Source organism: Pseudophryne corroboree, chromosome 4, assembly GCF_028390025.1.
Source record: "Pseudophryne corroboree isolate aPseCor3 chromosome 4, aPseCor3.hap2, whole genome shotgun sequence".
Classification (NCBI taxonomy): Eukaryota; Metazoa; Chordata; class Amphibia; order Anura; family Myobatrachidae; genus Pseudophryne; species Pseudophryne corroboree.
In genome coordinates, this window is record NC_086447.1 from 178,629,421 (window position 1) to 178,649,237 (window position 19,817).

The following is a 19,817-nucleotide window of genomic DNA, read 5'->3' on the forward strand; positions in this document are numbered from 1 at the left end:
TGCTATAGTGTGCACCGATTTATTGGGGTTAATGGAGAGCGGTATGTTACTAGTATGAACTTGTCACCGATTCTATAACCAGCTGAAAGTGTATTATCCACCTGCAGCAATGAGGCCTTAATGTTAGCCCATTTATTGTGCCTTGTTTTGTAGAGCCAATAAATTACATGGTTCAGTTGGACTGTATAGTAGTAATTTTGCATGGTCAGGAGTTCCAATCCTTCAGTGGATATAGGGGCATGTGTATCAATATTCGCAGCAGTGCAATCCGTATAGCAATGGATATTTTCATTCTGTGGGAAAATATCCCGGCTATGTACCAAAGTCAACACTTGCAGGCACAGCAGTAGTGATAACCGCTGTACATGAGAGTTACTTCACCAGCATTTTGGGTAAGTCTTCAAATTTATGAAAGCCTAATTAGGTCTAATTAGCCTTGTGCAGGACATTTCTATGCAATGATTACTACTATTATTGTAAAACGTCCCACTAGTTCAAACCCCCCTCTACCCTCCATTTTTTTCTGTTCCCCATTCTACTTTACGATCTATTGTTGGAAAACTTTGTTTATATATAGAAAAATAAATAAGAATTTACTTACCGATAATTCTATTTCTCGGAGTCCGTAGTGGATGCTGGGGTTCCTGAAAGGACCATGGGGAATAGCGGCTCCGCAGGAGACAGGGCACAAAAAGTAAAGCTTTAGGATCAGGTGGTGTGCACTGGCTCCTCCCCCTATGACCCTCCTCCAAGCCTCAGTTAGGTACTGTGCCCGGACGAGCGTACACAATAAGGAAGGATTTATGAATCCCGGGTAAGACTCATACCAGCCACACCAATCACACTGTACAACCTGTGATCTGAACCCAGTTAACAGTATGATAACAGCGGAGCCTCTGAAAAGATGGCTCACAACAATAATAACCCGATTTTTGTAACTATGTACAAATAATGCAGATAATCCGCACTTGGGATGGGCGCCCAGCATCCACTACGGACTCCGAGAAATAGAATTATCGGTAAGTAAATTCTTATTTTCTCTATCGTCCTAGTGGATGCTGGGGTTCCTGAAAGGACCATGGGGATTATACCAAAGCTCCCAAACGGGCGGGAGAGTGCGGATGACTCTGCAGCACCGAATGAGAGAACTCCAGGTCCTCCCCAGCCAGGGTATCAAATTTGTAGGATTTTACAAACGTGTTTGCCCCTGACTAAATAGCCGCTCGGCAAAGTTGTAAAGCCGAGACCCCTCGGGCAGCCGCCCAAGATGAGCCCACCTTCCTTGTGGAATGGGCATTTACATATTTTGGCTGTGGCAGGCCTGCCACAGAATGTGCAAGCTGAATTGTATTACACATCCAACTCGCAAAAGTCTGCTTAAAAGCAAGAGCACCCAGTTTGTTGGGTGCATACAGGATAACAGCAAGTCAGTTTTCCTGACTCCAGCCGTCCTGGAACCTATATTTTCAGGGCCCTGACCACATCTAGCAACTTGGAGTCCTCCAAGTCCCTAGTAGGCGCAAGACACCACAATAAGCTGGTTCAGGTGAAACACTGACACCACCTTAGGGAGAGAACTGGGGACGAGTCCGCAGCTCTGCCCTGTCCGAAAGGACAAACAGATATGGGCTTTTTTGAGAAAAAAACCACCAATTTGACACTCGCCTGGTCCAGGCCAGGTCCAAGAGCATGTTCACTTTTCATGTGAGATGCTTCAAATCCACAGATTTGACTGGTTTTAAACCAATGTGTTTTGAGGAATCCCAGAACTACGTTGAGATCCCACAGTGCCACTGGAGGCACAAAAGGGGGTTGTATATGCAATACTCCCTTGACAAACTTCTGGACTTCAGGAACTGAAGCCAATTCTTTCTGGAAGAAAAATCGACAGGGCCGAAATTTGAACCTTAATGGACCCCAATTTGAGGCCCATAGACACTCCTGTTTGCAAGAAATGCAGGAATCGACCGAGTTGAAATTTCTTCGTGGGGCCTTCCTGGCCTCACACCACGCAACATATTTTCGCCACATGTGGTGATAATGTTGTGCGGTCACCTCCTTTCTGGCTTTGACCAGGGTAGGAATGACCTCTTCCTGAATGCCTTTTCCCTTAGGATCCGGCGTTCCACCGCCATGCCGTCAAACGCAGCTGCGGTAAGTCTTGGAACAGACATGGTACTTGCTGAAACAAGTCCCTTCTTAGCGGCAGAGGCCATAAGTCCTCTGTGAGCATCTCTTGAAGTTCCGGGTACCAAGTCCTTCTTGGCCAATCCGGAGCCATGAGTATAGTTTTTACTCCTCTACGTCTTATAATTCTCAGTACCTTAGGTATGAAAAGCAGAGGATGGAACACATACACCGACTGGTACACCCACGGTGTTACCAGACCGTCCACAGCTATTGCCTGAGGGTCTCTTAACCTGGCGCAATACCTGTCCCGTTTTTTGTTCAGACGGGACGCCGTCATGTCCACCTTTGGTAATTCCCAACGGTTTACAATTATGTGGAAAACTTCCCCATGAAGTTCCCACTCTGCCGGGTGGAGGTCGTGCCTACTGAGGAAGTCTGCTTCCCAGTTTCCATTCCCGGAATGAAACACTGCTGACAGTGCTATCACATGATTTTCCGCCCAGCGAAAAGTCCTTGCAGTTTTTGCCACTGCCCTCCTGCTTCTTGTGCCGCCCTGTCTATTTACGTGGGCGACTGCCGTGATGTTTTATCCCACTGGATCAATACCGGCTGACCTTGAAGCAGAGGTCTTGCTAAGCCTAGAGCATTATAAATTTACCCTTAGCTATATTTATGTGGAGAAAAATCTCCAGACTTGATCACACTCCCTGGAAATTTTTTCCTTGTGTGACTGCTCCCCAGCCTCTCGGGCTGGCCTCCGTGGTCACCAACATCCAAAACTGAATGCCGAATCTGCGGCCCTCTAGAAGATGAGCACTCTGTAACCACCACAGGAGAGACACCCTTGTCCTTGGATATAGGGTTATCCGCTGATGCATCTGAAGATGCGATCCGGACCATTTGTCCAGCAGATCCCACTGAAAAGTTCTTGCATGAAATCTGCCGACTGGAATTGCTTCGAAGGAAGTCACCATTTTTTTTTTACCATGGCCCTTGTGCAATGATGCACTGATTTTAGGAGGTTCCTGACTAGCTCGGATAACTCCCTGGCTTTCTCTTCCGGGAGAAACACCTTTTTCTGGACTGTGTCCAGAATCATCCCTAAGCACAGGAGACTTGTTGTCGGGATCAGCTGCGATTTTGGAATATTTAGAATCCACCCCTGCTGTTGTAACAGTATCCGAGATAGTGCTACTCCGACCTCCAACTGTTCCCTGGACTTTGCCCTTATCAGGAGATCGTCCAAGTAAGGGATAATTAAGACGCCTTTTCTTCGAAGAAGAACCATCATTTCGGCCATTACCTTGGTAAAGACCCGGGGTGCCGTAGACAATCCAAACGGCAGCGTCTGAAACTGATAGTGACAGTTCTGTACCACGAACCTGAGGTACCCTTAGTGATAAGGGCAAATTTGGGACATGGATCCCGGTTCGTTATCACTGCTCTGAGTGACTCCATCTTGATTTGAACCTTTGTAAGTGTTCAAATTTTTTTAGATTTAGAATAAGTCTCACCTAGCCTTCTGGCTTCAGTACCACAATATAGTGTGGAATAATACCCCTTTTCTTGTTGTAGGAGGGGTAATTTAATTATCACCTGCTGGGAATACAGCTCGTGAATTTTTTCCCATACTGCCTCCTTGTCGGAGGGAGACCTTGGTAAAGCAGACTTCAGGAGCCTGCGCAGGGGAAACGTCTCGACATTCCAAACTGTACCCCTGGGATACTACTTGTAGGATCCAGGGGTCCTGTACGGTCTCAGCGTCATGCTGAGAGCTTGTCAGAAGCGGTGGAAACGCTTCTGTTCCTGGGAATGGGCTGCCTGCTGCAGTCTTCTTCCCTTTCCTCTATCCCTGGGCAGATATGACTCTTATAGGGACGAAAGGACTGAAGCTGAAAAGACGGTGTCTTTTTCTGCAGAGATGTGACTTAGGGTAAACACGGTGGATTTTCCAGCAGTTGCCGTGGCCACCAGGTCCGATGGACCGACCCCAAATAACTCCTCTTCCTTTATACGGCAATACACCTTTGTGCCGTTTGGAATCTGCATCACCTGACCACTGTCGTGTCCATAAACATCTTCTGGCAGATATGGACATCGCACTTACTCTTGATGCCAGAGTGCAAATATCCCTCTGTGCATCTCGCATATATAGAAATACATCCTTTAAATGCTCTATAGTCAATAAAATACTGTCCCTGTCAAGGGTATCAATATTTTTAGTCAGGGAATCCGACCAAGCCACCCCAGCTCTGCACATCCAGGCTGAGGCGATCGCTGGTCGCAGTATAACACCAGTATGTGTGTATATACTTTTTATGATATTTTTCCAGCCTCCTGTCAGCTGGCTCCTTGAGGACGGCCCTATCTATAGACTGTACCGCCACTTGTTCTGATAAGCGTGTGAGCGCCTTATCCACCCTAAGGGGTGTTTCCCAACGCGCCCTAACTTCTGGCGGGAAAGGGTATACCGCCCATATTTTCTATCGGGGGGAACCCACGCATCATCACACACTTCATTTAATTTATCTGATTCAGGAAAAACTACGGTAGTTTTTTCACATCCCACATAATACCCTCTTTTGTGGTACTTGTAGTATCAGAAATATGTAACACCTCCTTCATTGCCCTTAACGTGTGGCCCTAATAAGGAATACGTTTGTTTATTCACCGTCGACACTGGATTCAGTGTCCCTGTCTGTGTCGACCGACTAAAGTAAACGGGCGTTTTAAAAAACCCCTGACGGTGTTTTTGAGACGTCTGGACCGGTACTAATTGTTTGTCGGCCGTCTCATTTCGTCAACCGACCTTGGCGCGTGTTGACATTATCACGTAATTCCCTAAATAAGCCATCCATTCCGGTGTTGACTCCCTAGAGAGTGACATCACCATTACAGGCAATTGCTCCGCCTCCTCACCAACATCGTCCTCATACATGTCGACACACACGTACCGACACACAGCACACACACAGGGAATGCTCTGATAGAGGACAGGACCTACTAGCCCTTTGGGGAGACAGAGGGAGAGTTTGCCAGCACACACCAAAACCGCTATAATTATATAGGGACAACCTTATATAAGTGTTTTCCCTTATAGCATCTTTTTTATATATTTCTAACGCCAAATTAGTGCCCCCCCTCTCTGTTTTAACCCTGTTTCTGTAGTGCAGTGCAGGGGAGAGCCTGGGAGCCTTCCCTCCAGCCTTTCTGTGAGGGAAAATGGCGCTGTGTGCTGAGGAGATAGGCCCCGCCCCTTTTTCGGCGGCCTCGTCTCCCGCTCTTAACGGATTCTGGCAGGGGTTAAATATCTCCATATAGCCCCCGGAGGCTATATGTGAGGTATTTTTAGCCAAAAAAGGTTTTCATTTGCCTCCCAGGGCGCCCCCCTCCCAGCGCCCTGCACCCTCAGTGACTGCCGTGTGAAGTGTGCTGAGAGGAAAATGGCGCACAGCTGCAGTGCTGTGCGCTACCTTAAGAAGACTGAGGAGTCTTCTGCCGCCGATTCTGGACCTCTTCTCGTTTCAGCATCTGCAAGGGGGCCGGCGGCGAGGCTCCGGTGACCATCCAGGCTGTACCTGTGATCGTCCCTCTGGAGCTAATGTCCAGTAGCCAAGAAGCCAATCCATCCTGCACGCAGGTGAGTTCACTTCTTCTCCCCTAAGTCCCTCGTTGCAGTGATCCTGTTGCCAGCAGGACTCACTGTAAAATAAAAAACCTAAGCTAAACTTTTCTAAGCAGCTCTTTAGGAGAGCCACCTAGATTGCACCCTTCTCGGCCGGGCACAAAAATCTAACTGAGGCTTGGAGGAGGGTCATAGGGGGAGGAGCCAGTGCACACCACCTGATCCTAAAGCTTTACTTTTTGTGCCCCGTCTCCTGCGGAGCCGCTATTCCCCATGGTCCTTTCAGGAACCCCAGCATCCACTAGGACGATAGAGAAAACTGCTTTAATCCCACATGCAATAAACACTTCATGTACGTAGGGAAATCACAGGACAAATAAAGCCGCACAGCTGCTGTTTTTCTAATATTTTAATATTTTTCACCTGCAAACGGTAGCAAAACATTATTAGATTTATTATGCAGACATGAGTCTTCATGGAGATTGTAGGCCTATGGAAATGGCTAGCTTTATTGGGCAAAATAAGTCTGTGGGTTTCTTTATTTTAATGAATAAAATGTATACATAATTTCTCAATTAATATTTAAATTTCCAAGCCAGATTGCTAAAATTATGAAAGTTTTTTTGAGCAGGATGGACACTTAGGGCCGCTTAGTTTCTGCTCTCCCACATAGCATAACGTGTTACGAGTTAGAAATACTGATATGAATAATTACCTAGTCCCTAAGAAAAATATATATATACAGTACTGCAGCGTAAATGAATATGGAATCTGCAATAACTTACCAAATTTAATATACCTTCAGTTACCCTTCGGTTGCCCAAAAAGTTTGCCAACACACTGCACTGCAATATTTTGCTAACAAGCCTCTAGGCAACCAAGGGAGTCGAATGACAAAGAAAAGGCTTTCCAATTGCACATATTACCTTGTTTTTGTTCCTTTTTTTTGTTTAAATACAAAACAAAAAACCCTAGAATTGCAGGCTCCAAAAGAACTCCCTGTGTTTAAAGCTTACGCTGGTTAAACAAACAAGACAAACAGTGCAAGAGGCAGTACATGTAAGGTGATGCCTGGTAAGCTCCTGTGTTAGTCTAAGGCTATAAGAAAGGATTCGTTGACGAACTTCCTGCAGGAAACTGCCCAGAAGGTGCCCCGGCCTGCAAGAAAAGGAAAACACTAGGATTGTAGTAGCTGTGGATATTAGAAATACAGGTTTAGTAGCCCATATCGAAAATGCTTGGGACCAGAAGTATTTTGGATATGGGATTATTCCGTATTTTGGAATAATTGCATACCATAATGGGATATCATGGTGATGGGACCCAGGTCTAAGCACAGAATGCATTTATGTTTCATATACACCTTATACACACAGCCTGAAGGTAATGTTAGCCAATATTTTTAATAACTTTGTGCATTAAACAAAGTGTGTGTACATTCACACAATTCATTTATGTTTCATATACTCCTTTTATAGACACAGCCTGAAGATCATTTAATACAATATTTTTAATTATTGTGTGTATTAAACAAAGTTTGAGTACATTGAACCACAGAAAACAAAGGTTTCACTATCTTAGTCTCAAAAAATTCCGTATTTCGGAATATTCCGTATTTTGGAATATTTGGATATGGGATACTTAACCTGTAATACATTTCACATCATAAGTATAGATATGGCAAATCTATGAAATTTCATAAGTAGAGATTATGAGGGTTATTCAATTGTTTGACAAGTCAGTTGGATGTCATTTTTTTCCTATCTAATAGACAGGAAAAAACAGACATCCAACCGACTTTTCAATCATCTGAATTCCCCCCATACGTCTATTCTTTACCTTTGTTGAAATTAGGCAAATTCAGTAATATACTTTGGGAGTCTTTAATGTGCTTTCACGCTGTAATTAGTGGGCAGACCCCAGAGCTGCATGGGTCTTAGTGAATGGCCTGCAGTGCATGTGATAATGACATGCTCTATAGCAGGGGTGGGGAACCTTTGGCCCTCCAGCTGTTGTTGAACTACACATACCAGCATGCCTTGCTACAGTTTTGCTATTTGGCAATGCTAAAAATGCTGCAGGGCATGCTGGGAAGTGTAGTTCAACAACTGCTGGAGGGCCGAAGGTTCCCCATCCCTGCTCTATAGAGATTGCAGTAGTAATGAACACACAAGGTGAAGAATAATATCACACAGCAAGACTGAAGGTACATAACAATTGTTACTTTGTTGTGACCACATCCTCAATGTTTCAGCTGCTGTCTATATGCGGCTTTTCTTTTCCTGCTGGTTGTGGCAGAGAGCTGATGAAATACTCCATCATACTTTATAGCTTAACCACTTGCCTACCATAAATATATGTGATCCTCTTAACCTTCCACTCCCCAGGGCGCACACGTCCTCATCTTCCATCCCCCAGGGCGCACACGTCCTCACCTTCCACCCCCCAAGGCGCACACGTCCTCACCTTCCACCCCCCAGGGCGCACACGTCCTCACCTTCCACCCCCCAGGGCGCACACGTCCTCACCTTCAACCCCCCAGGGCGCACACGTCCTCACCTTCCAACCCCCAGGGCGCACACGTATTCACCTTCCACCCCCCAGGGCGCACACGTCCTCACCTTCCAACCCCCAGGGCGCACACGTCCTCACCTTCCACCCCCCAGGGCGCACACGTCCTCACCTTCCACCCCCCAGGGCGCACACGTCCTCACCTTCCACCCCCCAGGGCGCACACGTCCTCACACGTCCTCACCTTCAACCACCCAGGGCGCACACGTCCTCACCTTCCAACCCCCAGGGCGCACACGTCCTCACCTTCCAACCCCCAGGGCGCACACGTCCTCACCTTCCAACCCCCAGGGCGTACTCGTCCTCACCTTCCAACCCCCAGGGCGCACACATCCTCACCTTCCACACCCCAGGTCGCACACGTCCTCACCTTCCACCCCCCAGAGCGCACACGTCCTCACCTTCCACCCCGCAGGGCTACACGTCCTCACCTTCCACCCCCCAGAGCGCACACGTCCTCTCCTTCCAACCCCCAGGGCGTACTCGTCCTCACCTTCCAACCCCCAGGGCGCACACATCCTCACCTTCCACACCCCAGGGCGCACACGTCCTCACCTTCCACACCCCAGGGCGCACACGTCCTCACCTTCCACCCCGCAGGGCTACACGTCCTCACCTTCCACCCCCCAGAGCGCACACGTCCTCACCTTCCACCCCCCAGGGCGCACACGTCCTCACCTTCCACCCCCCAGGGCGCACACGTCCTCACCTTCCACCCCCCAGGGCGCACACGTCCTCACCTTCCACCCCGCAGGGCTACACGTCCTCACCTTCCACCCCCCAGAGCGCACACGTCCTCACCTTCCACCCCGCAGGGCTACACGTCCTCACCTTCCACCCCCCAGGGCGCACACGTCTCACCTTCCACCCCCCAGAGCGCACACGTCCTCACCTTCCACCCCCCAGGGCGCACACGTCCTCACCTTCCACCCCCCAGGGCGCACACGTCCTCACCTTCCACCCCCCAGGGCGCACACGTCCTCACCTTCCACCCCGCAGGGCTACACGTCCTCACCTTCCACCCCCCAGAGCGCACACGTCCTCACCTTCCACCCCCCAGGGCGCACACATCCTCACCTTCCACCCCCCAGGGCGCACACGTCCTCACCTTCCACCCCGCAGGGCTACACGTCCTCACCTTCCACCCCCCAGAGCGCACACGTCCTCACCTTCCACCCCCCAGGGCGCACACGTCCTCACCTTCCACCCCGCAGGGCTACACGTCCTCACCTTCCACCCCCCAGAGCGCACACGTCCTCACCTTCCACCCCGCAGGGCTACACGTCCTCACCTTCCAACCACCAGGGCGCACATGTCCTCACCTTAAACCTTAGGACAAATATACATCTTCTACATCTAAGGTTTGTTAGGAAATTTGTAAACTAAAATAATATTTTGCCCATTATATGTTGTGTGGAGAATCTGTTGATTAAATATAATTTTAATATAGGATTACTTGTAAAATGACATAATTCATCAAATTAGTACAGCAGGTTTTCTATTACTCCCCAAAACACTGAAAATTAAATACTTGGTACAATGGTGTGACAGTGTTACTCTGAGGCACAGCCAAAACCTAATTGAGGAAATGTTTAATCTCCAAACACCCAGCCATTCATCTAATATATAAAGGGACCCATTCTTCAATGCCACATTTATTCTCTATATAAAACTTATTTCTGAATATATATTCCAGGCTTTGAGCCTTATTCACAATACAATTTGACATGCTATAGGACTAAATACAGATCTATACTTCAGACCAATAATAATGAGCACAGTTGCCTGAGGTTCTTAATAATTAGTCACAGTTATTCTATCAGCCTTTCAAACTTAAAAGCCAATGGGCAGGTTGGTGGTGTGCAGACCACCCCATAGAAGCCTTATACGTTATAGTATGTGTATGTGTGGTCACTCATGCAGTTACTCACCATGAAAGGATTGCTAGATACGGCAGGAGCTGCTACCTGCCCAAATGGAGTAACCACAGACTTCCCTGGACCAAACACACCAAAACCAGCTCCTTCAAAAGAAAAGATGCAATAACAAATGAGATTACAGTCCCCAATATCCATGGAAACTATTATAATGGAAATTAACCCACAATTGTTAAGAGGGTAAAACCTTAGACTTGAACTTGTTGAATACACAGTACCTTGTATATTGCCATTGGGCTGCTGTGAGAACGCCGTCTGTTGGGGGAAGGCCATCTGAGGGGGGAATGCAGGCTGATGGAAACTGCCACTAAAGCTGGTAGGAAGACTGTATGGTGCCGATGTCCCGAACCCTGCGGGCATGCTTAGAGAGGCTGTGGCAAAAGACGCTGTGCCAGAGGAAATAGAAAAGAAATATAAGCCAAGAAATAAGGTGGTATGCGTGCAGACTCCTACAGTAGCGGTGACCCGGGCAATATCTGTGCGTCACTGCCACAGGCTGGAACACTTAACACATGTTGTAATGATACAAAGTGTGCCATATTTAACTAATCAGCTGTAACTCGCTATGATTGTCATTCGTGTGCAGAAAAACCCTGGGAACCTCGGAGGTAAAGGTTGCCTAAATAAAGTGGAGCCACACGCCAGCTATCTGCCCAGCCTAAATGATCTAGATTGAATTGACAGCTCTCCATAAGCACAGGCTTCATGATTTAATGAGAAAACGTCAGTGGAAGCAGACTCTGAAGTCTGCAGCCAAGGAGGAGACATGGGCCTATCCAATACCACTCACAAACTAAGCAGTACAATAGATTACATCCACGATGCTGACAGAGGCTCATTCAGGTGCGGTCGCAAAGCGGCTATTGTACGCACATCAGTCAATGTTTTCTTACTGCACATGCGTCTGAGTGAGTGAGTGGTAGGAAGATAGCGTTTGGTGGTGGGAACGGGGAGTGGTCAGGTAAACACAGGCATCTCATGGTCATTAAGAACCATGAGTGAGTGAGTGGTAGGAAGATAGCGTTTGGTGGTGGGAACGTGGAGTGGTCAGGTAAACACAGGCATCTCATGGTCATTAAGACAGTGCTTTCTGGGTGTGCATATATTAGCAGTTGCGATCTTACTTGCTACTGGAGAGCAGCTCAGTCTGCCCGTCTAAAGAGGCACTCAGACTCAATGGTACCGATGTATCAGCAGTTGTACACCGTCGGACGGAAGTGATATGATAGTAGTGGGCTTCTCTATGCATATAATAGCAATTACGTATGGCACAAGATAGCAATGGTAGTAGCAAAAACAACCGCACCTGAATGAGCCTCAATGTGTCTTCCACTCATGATTTTATTGTGCCCACAGACACAGTGAATGGACATTCTCTTATTTATGCAGAGCTCATTTACAGAGTAAGGTAAGTACCGCAGCTAATTAAATCCTGCCCTAAGCAAACAAATATAGTGTAAAACATGCACAAATGTGGAAGTGGCAGCAACATCCTCAGGGAAACTATAGATAAAGTAGCTAAACACCACACAGATATTACACAGAGAGCATAAAGTATACTTTTCCTTTTGCAGTAGATCACACACAGTATACACAAATAAAACAGCTTTGGAAAAAGCAGTCTGTCATTAAATCTCTCACAGTGCACTGATAATGTTCTACAACAGAAGGCAGTTACATGCTCAGAGATACATCAGAGACAGAATGTCCACACAGAACCAAGAGATCAAGGAGAAATCTGCAATCAGCAATTCTGCATAAAGCCATGCGACTATCACCTGCGTTTGCAATCTGGCTTGTGTATGGAAATGTTGGAAGTGTCCTCCGAAAAAAGACTGAAACAGTGTATAACATTAATAACCGTCCACTGAACAGCACAGGAGTATAAGGAGGACAATGCACAAAATAAGAATTTACTTACCGATAATTCTATTTCTCGTAGTCCGTAGTGGATGCTGGGAACTCCGTAAGGACCATGGGGGAATAGCGGCTCCGCAGGAGACTGGGCACAAAAGTAAAGCTTTAGGACTACCTGGTGTGCACTGGCTCCTCCCCCTATGACCCTCCTCCAAGCCTCAGTTAGGATACTGTGCCCGGACGAGCGTACACAATAAGGAAGGATTTATGAATCCCGGGTAAGACTCATACCAGCCACACCAATCACACCGTACAACCTGTGATCTGAACCCAGTTAACAGCATGATAACAGAGGAACCTCTGGAAAGATGGCTCACAACAACAATAACCCAATTTAGTTAACAATAACTATGTACAAGTATTGCAGACAATCCGCACTTGGGATGGGCGCCCAGCATCCACTACGGACTACGAGAAATAGAATTATCGGTAAGTAAATTCTTATTTTCTCTGACGTCCTAGTGGATGCTGGGAACTCCGTAAGGACCATGGGGAATATACCAAAGCTCCCAAACGGGCGGGAGAGTGCGGATGACTCTGCAGCACCGAATGAGAGAACTCCAGGTCCTCCTCAGCCAGGGTATCAAATTTGTAGAATTTAGCAAACGTATTTGCCCCTGACCAAATAGCTGCTCGGCAAAGTTGTAAAGCCGAGACCCCTCGGGCAGCCGCCCAAGATGAGCCCACCTTCCTTGTGGAATGGGCTTTTACAGATTTTGGCTGTGGCAAGCCTGCCACAGAATGTGCAAGCTGAATTGTATTACAAATCCAACGAGCAATAGTCTGCTTAGAAGCAGGAGCACCCAGCTTGTTGGGTGCATACAGGATAAACAGCGAGTCAGATTTTCTGACTCCAGCCGTCCTGGAAACATATATTTTCAGGGCCCTGACTATGTCCAACAACTTGGAGTCCTCCAAGTCACTAGTAGCCGCAGGTACCACAATAGGTTGGTCCAGATGAAACGCTGAAACCACCTTAGGGAGAAAATGAGGACGAGTCCTCAATTCCGCCCTGTCTGAATGGAAGATCAGATAAGGGCTTTTACAGGATAAAGCCGCCAATTCTGACACCCGCCTGGCCTAGGCCAGGGCCAACAGCATGACCACTTTCCATGTGAGATATTTTAACTCCACAGATTCAAGTGGTTCAAACCATTGTGACTTTAGGAACCCCAAAACTACATTGAGATCCCAAGGTGCCACTGGAGGCACAAAAGGAGGCTGTATATGCATTACCCCTTTTAAAAACGTCCGAACTTCAGGAACTGAAGCTAGTTCTTTCTGGAAGAAAATTGACAGGGCCGAAATTTGAACCTTAATGGACCCCAATTTTAGGCCCATAGACACTCCTGTTTGCAGGAAATGCAGGAATCGACCTAGTTGAAATTCCTCCATCGGGGCCTTACTGGCCTCGCACCACGCAACATATTTTCGCCTAATGCGGCGATAATGCTTTGCGGTTACATCCTTCCTGGCTTTGATCAGGGTAGGGATGACTTCATCCGGAATGCCTTTTTCCTTCAGGATCCGGCGTTCAACCGCCCTGCCGTCAAACGCAGCCGCGGTAAGTCTTGGAATAGATAGGGTCCTTGATGGAGCAGGTCCCTTCTTAGAGGTAGAGGCCACGGGTCCTCCGTGAGCATCTCTTGAAGTTCCGGGTACCAAGTCCTTCTTGGCCAATCCGGAGCCACGAGTATAGTTCTTACTCCCCTCCGTCTTATAATTCTCAATACTTTTGGCAAGAGAGGAAGAGGAGGGAACCCATACACTGACTGGTACACCCACGGTGTTACCAGAGCGTCCACAGCTATTGCCTGAGGGTCCCTTGACCTGGCGCAATACCTGTCCAATTTTTTGTTTAGGCGGGACGCCATCATGTCCACCTTTGGTTTTTCCCAACGGTTTACAATCATGTGGAAGACTTCTGCTGAGGAAGTCTGTTTCCCAGTTGTCCACTCCCGGAATGAACACTGCTGACAATGCTATCACATGATTTTCTGCCCAGCGAAAAATCCTTGCAGCTTCTCTACGTGGGTGACTGCCGTGATGTTGTCCGACTGGATCAGCACCGGCTGACCTTGAAGCAGAGGTCTTGCTCGGCTTAGGGCATTGTAAATGGCCCTTAGCTCCAAGATATTTATGTGAAGTGATGTCTCCAGGCTTGACCACAAGCCCTGGAGATTTCTTCCCTGTGTGACTGCTCCCCAGCCTCGCAGGCTGGCATCCGTGGTCACCAGGACCCAGTCCTGAATACCGAATCTGAGCCCTCTAGAAGATGAGCCCTCTGCAACCACCACAGGAGAGACACCCTTGTCTTTGGTGACAGGGTTATCCGCTGATGCATCTGAAGATGCGATCCGGACCACTTTTCCAGCAGGTCCCACTGGAAAGTTCTTGCGTGGAATCTGCCGAATGGAATTGCTTCGTAGGAAGCCACCATTTTTCCCAGGACCCTTGTGCACTGCTACTTGGCCTGGTTTTAGGAGGTTTCTGACTAGTTCGGATAACTCCCTGGCTTTCTCCTCCTGGAGAAACACCTTTTTCTGGACTGTGTCCAGGATCATCCTTAGGAATAGAAGACGTGTCGTCGGGATCAGCTGCGATTTTGGAATATTAAGAATCCAACCGTGCTGCCGCAACACTACTTGAGAAAGTGCTACCCCGACTACCAACCGTTCCCTGGATCTTGCCCTTATCCGGAGATCGTCCAAGTAAGGGATAATTAAAACTCCCTTCCTTCGAAGGAGTATCATCATTTCGGCCATTACTTTGGTAAAGACCCGGGGTGCCGTGGACAAACCAAACGGCAGCGTCTGAAACTGATAGTGACAGTTCTGTACCACAAACCTGAGGTACCCTTGGTGAGAAGGGTAAATTGGGACATGGAGATAAGCATCTTTGATGTCCAGAGACACCATATAATCCCCTTCTTCCAGGTTTGCCATCACCGCTCTGAGTGACTCCATCTTGAATTTGAACCTTTGTATGTAAGTGTTCAAGGATTTCAGATTTAAATTAGGTCTCACCGAGCCGTCCGGCTTCGGTACCACAAACAGCGTGGAATAATACCCCTTTCCCTGTTGTAGGAGGGGTACCTTGATTATCACCTGCTGGGAATACAGCTTGTGAATGGCTTCCCATACCGCCTCCCTGTCGGAGGGAGACGTCGGTAAAGCAGACTTTTAGGAAAACGGCGAAGGGGAGACGTCTCGAATTCCAATTTGTACCCCTGAGATACCACCTGAAGGATCCAGGGGTCCCCTGTGAGTGAGCCCACTGCACGCTGAAATTTTTGAGACGGGCCCCCACCGTGCCTGAGTCCGCTTGTAAAGCCCCAGCGTCATGCTGAGGACTTGGCAGAAAACGGGAGAGGGCTTCTGTTCCTGGGAACTGGCTGTTTGCTGCAGCCTTTTTCCTCTCCCACTGCCACGGGGCAGAAATGAGGAGCCTTTTGCCCGCTTGCCCTTATGGGGCCCAAAGGACTGCGCCTGATAATACGGCGTCTTCTTATGTTGAGAGGCTACCTGGGGTAAAAATGTGGATTTTCCAACCGTTGCCGTGGCCACCAGGTCTGTTAGACCTACCCCAAATAACTCCTCCCTTTTATAAGGCGATACTTCCATATGCCTTTTGGAATCAGCATCACCTGACCACTGTCTTGTCCATAACCCTCTTCTGGCAGAAATGGACAGCGCACTTACTCTTGATGCCAGTCGGCAAATATCCCTCTGTGCATCACGCATATATAGAAATGCATCTTTTAAATGCTCTATGGTCAGTAATATACTGTCCCTATCTAGGGTATCAATATTGTCAGTCAGGGAATCCGACCAAGCCACCCCAGCACTGCACATCCAGGCTGAGGCGATTGCTGGTCGCAGTATCACACCCGTGTGAGTGTATATACATTTTAGGATATTTTACTGCTTTCTGTTAGCAGGTTCCTTAAGGGCGGCCGTATCCGGGGACGGCAGTGCCACCTGTTTAGACAAGCGTGTGAGCGCTTTATTCACCCTAGGGGGTGTTTCCCAACGTGCCCTATCCTCTGGCGGGAAGGGGTATGATGCTAATAACTTTTGAGGAATTAACAGTTTTTATCGGGGGAAACCCACGCATCATCACACACTTCATTTAATTCCTCAGATGCAGGAAAAACTACAGGCAGTTTTTTCTCACCCAACATAATACCCTTTTTAGTGGTACTGGTATTATCAGAAATGTGTAAAAACATTTTCCATAGCCTCAATCATGTAACGTGTGGCCCTACTGGAAGTCACATTCGTCTCTTAATCGTCGACACTGGAGTCAGTATCCGTGTCGGCGTCTGTATCTGCCATCTGCGGTAACGGGCGTTTTAGAGCCCCTGATGGCTTTTGAGACACCTGGACAGGCACAGGCTGAGTCGCCGGCTGTCTCATGTCATCAATCTTTTGTAAAGAGCTGACTCACATAATTCCTTCCATAAGCTCATCCACTCAGATGTCGACTCCCTAGGGGGTGACATCTCTGTTACAGGCATTGCTCCGCCTCCACCTCATTTTCCTCCTCATACATGTCGACACAACGTACCGACACACAGCACACACACAGGGAATGCTCTGATAGAGGACAGGACCCCACTAGCCCTTTGGGGAGACAGAGGGAGAGTATGCCAGCACACACCAGAGCGCTATATATATATATATATATATATATATACAGGGATAACCTTATATAAGTGTTTTTCCCCTTATAGCTGCTGTATTGTTATACTGCACCTAATTAGTGCCCCCCTCTCTTTTTTAACCCTTTTCTGTAGTGTAGTAACTGCAGGGGAGAGCCAGGGAGCTTCCCTCCAACGGAGCTGTGAGAGAAAATGGCGCCAGTGTGCTGAGGAGATAGGCTCCGCCCCCTTCTCGGCGGCCTTTTCTCCCGTTTTTCTGTGGAATCTGGCAGGGGTTAAAATTCATCCATATAGCCCTGGGGGCTAGATGTGATGTATTTTCGCCAGCCAAGGGTGTTTTTATTGCTGCTCAGGGCTCCCCCCCCTAGCGCCCTGCACCCTCAGTGACCAAAGTGTGAAGTGTGCTGAGGAGCAATGGCGCACAGCTGCAGTGCTGTGCGCTACCTTGGTGAAGACAGGATGTCTTCTGCCGCCGATTTTCCGGACCTCTTCTTGCTTCTGGCTCTGTAAGGGGGCCGGCGGTGCGGCTCTGGGACCGAGCTCCGAGGCTGGGCCTGTGTTCGGTCCCTCTGGAGCTAATGGTGTCCATTAGCCTAAGAAGCCCAATCCACTCTGCACGCAGGTGAGTTCGCTTCTTCTCCCCTTAGTCCCTCGATGCAGTGAGCCTGTTGCCAGCAGGTCTCACTGAAAATAAAAAACCTAAAACTAAACTTTCACTAAGAAGCTCAGGAGAGCCCCTAGTGTGCACCCTTCTCGGCCGGGCACAAAAATCTAACTGAGGCTTGGAGGAGGGTCATAGGGGGAGGAGCCAGTGCACACCAGGTAGTCCTAAAGCTTTACTTTTGTGCCCAGTCTCCTGCGGAGCCGCTATTCCCCCATGGTCCTTACGGAGTTCCCAGCTTCCACTAGGACGTCAGAGAAAGGCAACTCAACACCCACATCACCTGCTAATGTTTCCGCAGCATGACCATTCAACAGGAAACGGTGCATACAGAGTTGTTACACTGTGCGACTGGGCTGCTGGTGGTGAACATTGTATTAATTGCTATAGGGATTAACACACCAATGCTTTACCATAATGTTTGAAGTTGTAAAGTCGACACTGTTAAAATATTTTAAATTGCCTTATTAACAAGTCGGCATTACGGCTTCGACCTGACACTGTCCTCATTCTGAGTGTTGACATTTTTAATGCTGAACTCGAAACTGCATACAGCATATCTGTGTTACACAGTCTGTTACATTGCGAATGTGTTTTTAAAGAATATCTTCCTAAATCCCCACCTGTCCCAATAACCAGGACTAAAAAGGACCGGAATCTCTGTGGTACATGATAAAAATCTCAATTACAGTGAAAGGGAACCACTGTCCCAGGAATGACGTCACCAGAGAGGTAATCACTGTACCTGTCAGGATGGTGAGGGAGAGCGTTTATATAGCATAACGTTTACGTTTGTATTTAACCACTTGCCTGGCGCGACCATGCCTGCAAGTGATCTATCTGACTTGGTCGCACAGGATGCCACAAGTCAGATAGAGAGTGTTAGCAACGGCATGTCAAAGTCAGAAAAATATCTCTATGCACACTGCCATATTTGCACCTCACACAGGTCTGCGCTGCGCATGCGTGCGCTCTCCCGTGCGTGCGCATACTCGCTGTTGCGGGCACCCGCGGGTGCGCGGTATGTGCATTTACGGTAGAGTTCATGTGTTCGTAGCGTGCGACCCAATCGTTACATATTTCCACTATATAATGTATTTTGTAGATCATGGTCCCTTTGATAGAGTCTGAAAGTTTGGTTAATGTAGAATGTTCATGAACAGAGAAATCCCTCTTTGTTTGATACGAAGGGTCAGACAGGAGTAATACAGTGGTGTTTAGTACCCATCGGAAGAGTATTTAATTAGCAATATTCCGGTGTTGGTTTGAAGCAGATTAATCGCTCGTGCGAATAGTTATGGACATAAGAAGTTTATGTCCATTTACTATTATTTGCACTTACTTATCCATGCGGCGGGAAACCTAGTTGCCCACCCACCTGAGCAGTTGGAAATCGTCACAGCCCACCTGTATGAATCAACCTATGACCTTTTGTTATAATGCGAGGAGGAATTCCTGTGTCCAATGAACAATGAGATTGTAGGGACCATTGAATTTTATTGTGTGTGGGGCATAAATAGACAAGCCGATCACATCCAGCTCTCACTCTTCAACGGTTATCATTGCTGAAAATCGGGAGCTGGATGTCCAGAGGCGCATGCGATCGTTTCCTTTGTGCGTAAGTTTTCTCCGCAATCATATTGTCTTTCTTGATGTTATGGGCCATTTCTCTCTCTCTCTCTCTCTTCTCTTCTTTCTCTCGTACACTCCTAAACGTAATAGTATTGTATTGTATTTCCTGTGTAGTTATCTGGTTAGGTAGTCTATGTTATATTGTAGTGTATGACTTGTATTGTATTAATTCTTTCGCAAGTATAACATTCATAATATATATATTAGGCGTTGGACCCTAAGCACGGTATCTGTGTATTTCTTATAGTGTTAAGTATTCACAGAGCGTCGGTGACGCTCAAACAGCTTTTAAGTTAATAAGGTTACACTGTGTTGCATCTACACCCTATCTCTACACTAAGGTTTTACAGCATATTACATTGTTTTTGGTTTAGATTTAAAGGTTTAACATTGTGAGCGTCAGCGCCGCTGGTGATCTCCTCGTGGTCCCGAGCGTCCGCTACGCTATAGCGAATCATTACGTTAGCCGGCAGCCAATAGCGTGCCTGCCTGTGATCTCTCGGCCGTGAGCGAACGTGACGCTTGAGCGTCTCGACCACGGCTAAGCGATCGTTACGCAACGAGCGTACCCTTACGGTACTCCATACGTAAATAGCGTACAGTGTTCTTAGACCTCATAAAGGGTTTTATATAAGATAAATATTTAGCTTTATCAGGCAGGGAAGAGAAACTTACCTCCGC

At 47.7% G+C, this 19,817-nt stretch overlaps 1 protein-coding gene across 6 annotated transcripts in view; it reads right to left on the reverse strand.

Moving 5' to 3' along the window:
* Positions 1–6,149: 6,149 nt before the first annotated feature.
* Positions 6,150–19,817, reverse strand: part of AGFG1 (ArfGAP with FG repeats 1) — a 168,246-nt gene continuing 154,578 nt past the window's right edge. For all 6 annotated transcript variants that reach the window (XM_063915588.1, XM_063915591.1, XM_063915589.1 and 3 more), the window contains 3 exons: positions 10,482–10,649; positions 10,258–10,349; positions 6,150–6,913 (listed from right to left, as the gene is read on the reverse strand). In XM_063915588.1, coding sequence (XP_063771658.1) covers positions 6,854–6,913; positions 10,258–10,349; positions 10,482–10,649 — 320 coding nt within the window. In that variant the 3' untranslated portion in view covers positions 6,150–6,853. The remainder of the gene's footprint in view (positions 6,914–10,257; positions 10,350–10,481; positions 10,650–19,817) is intronic.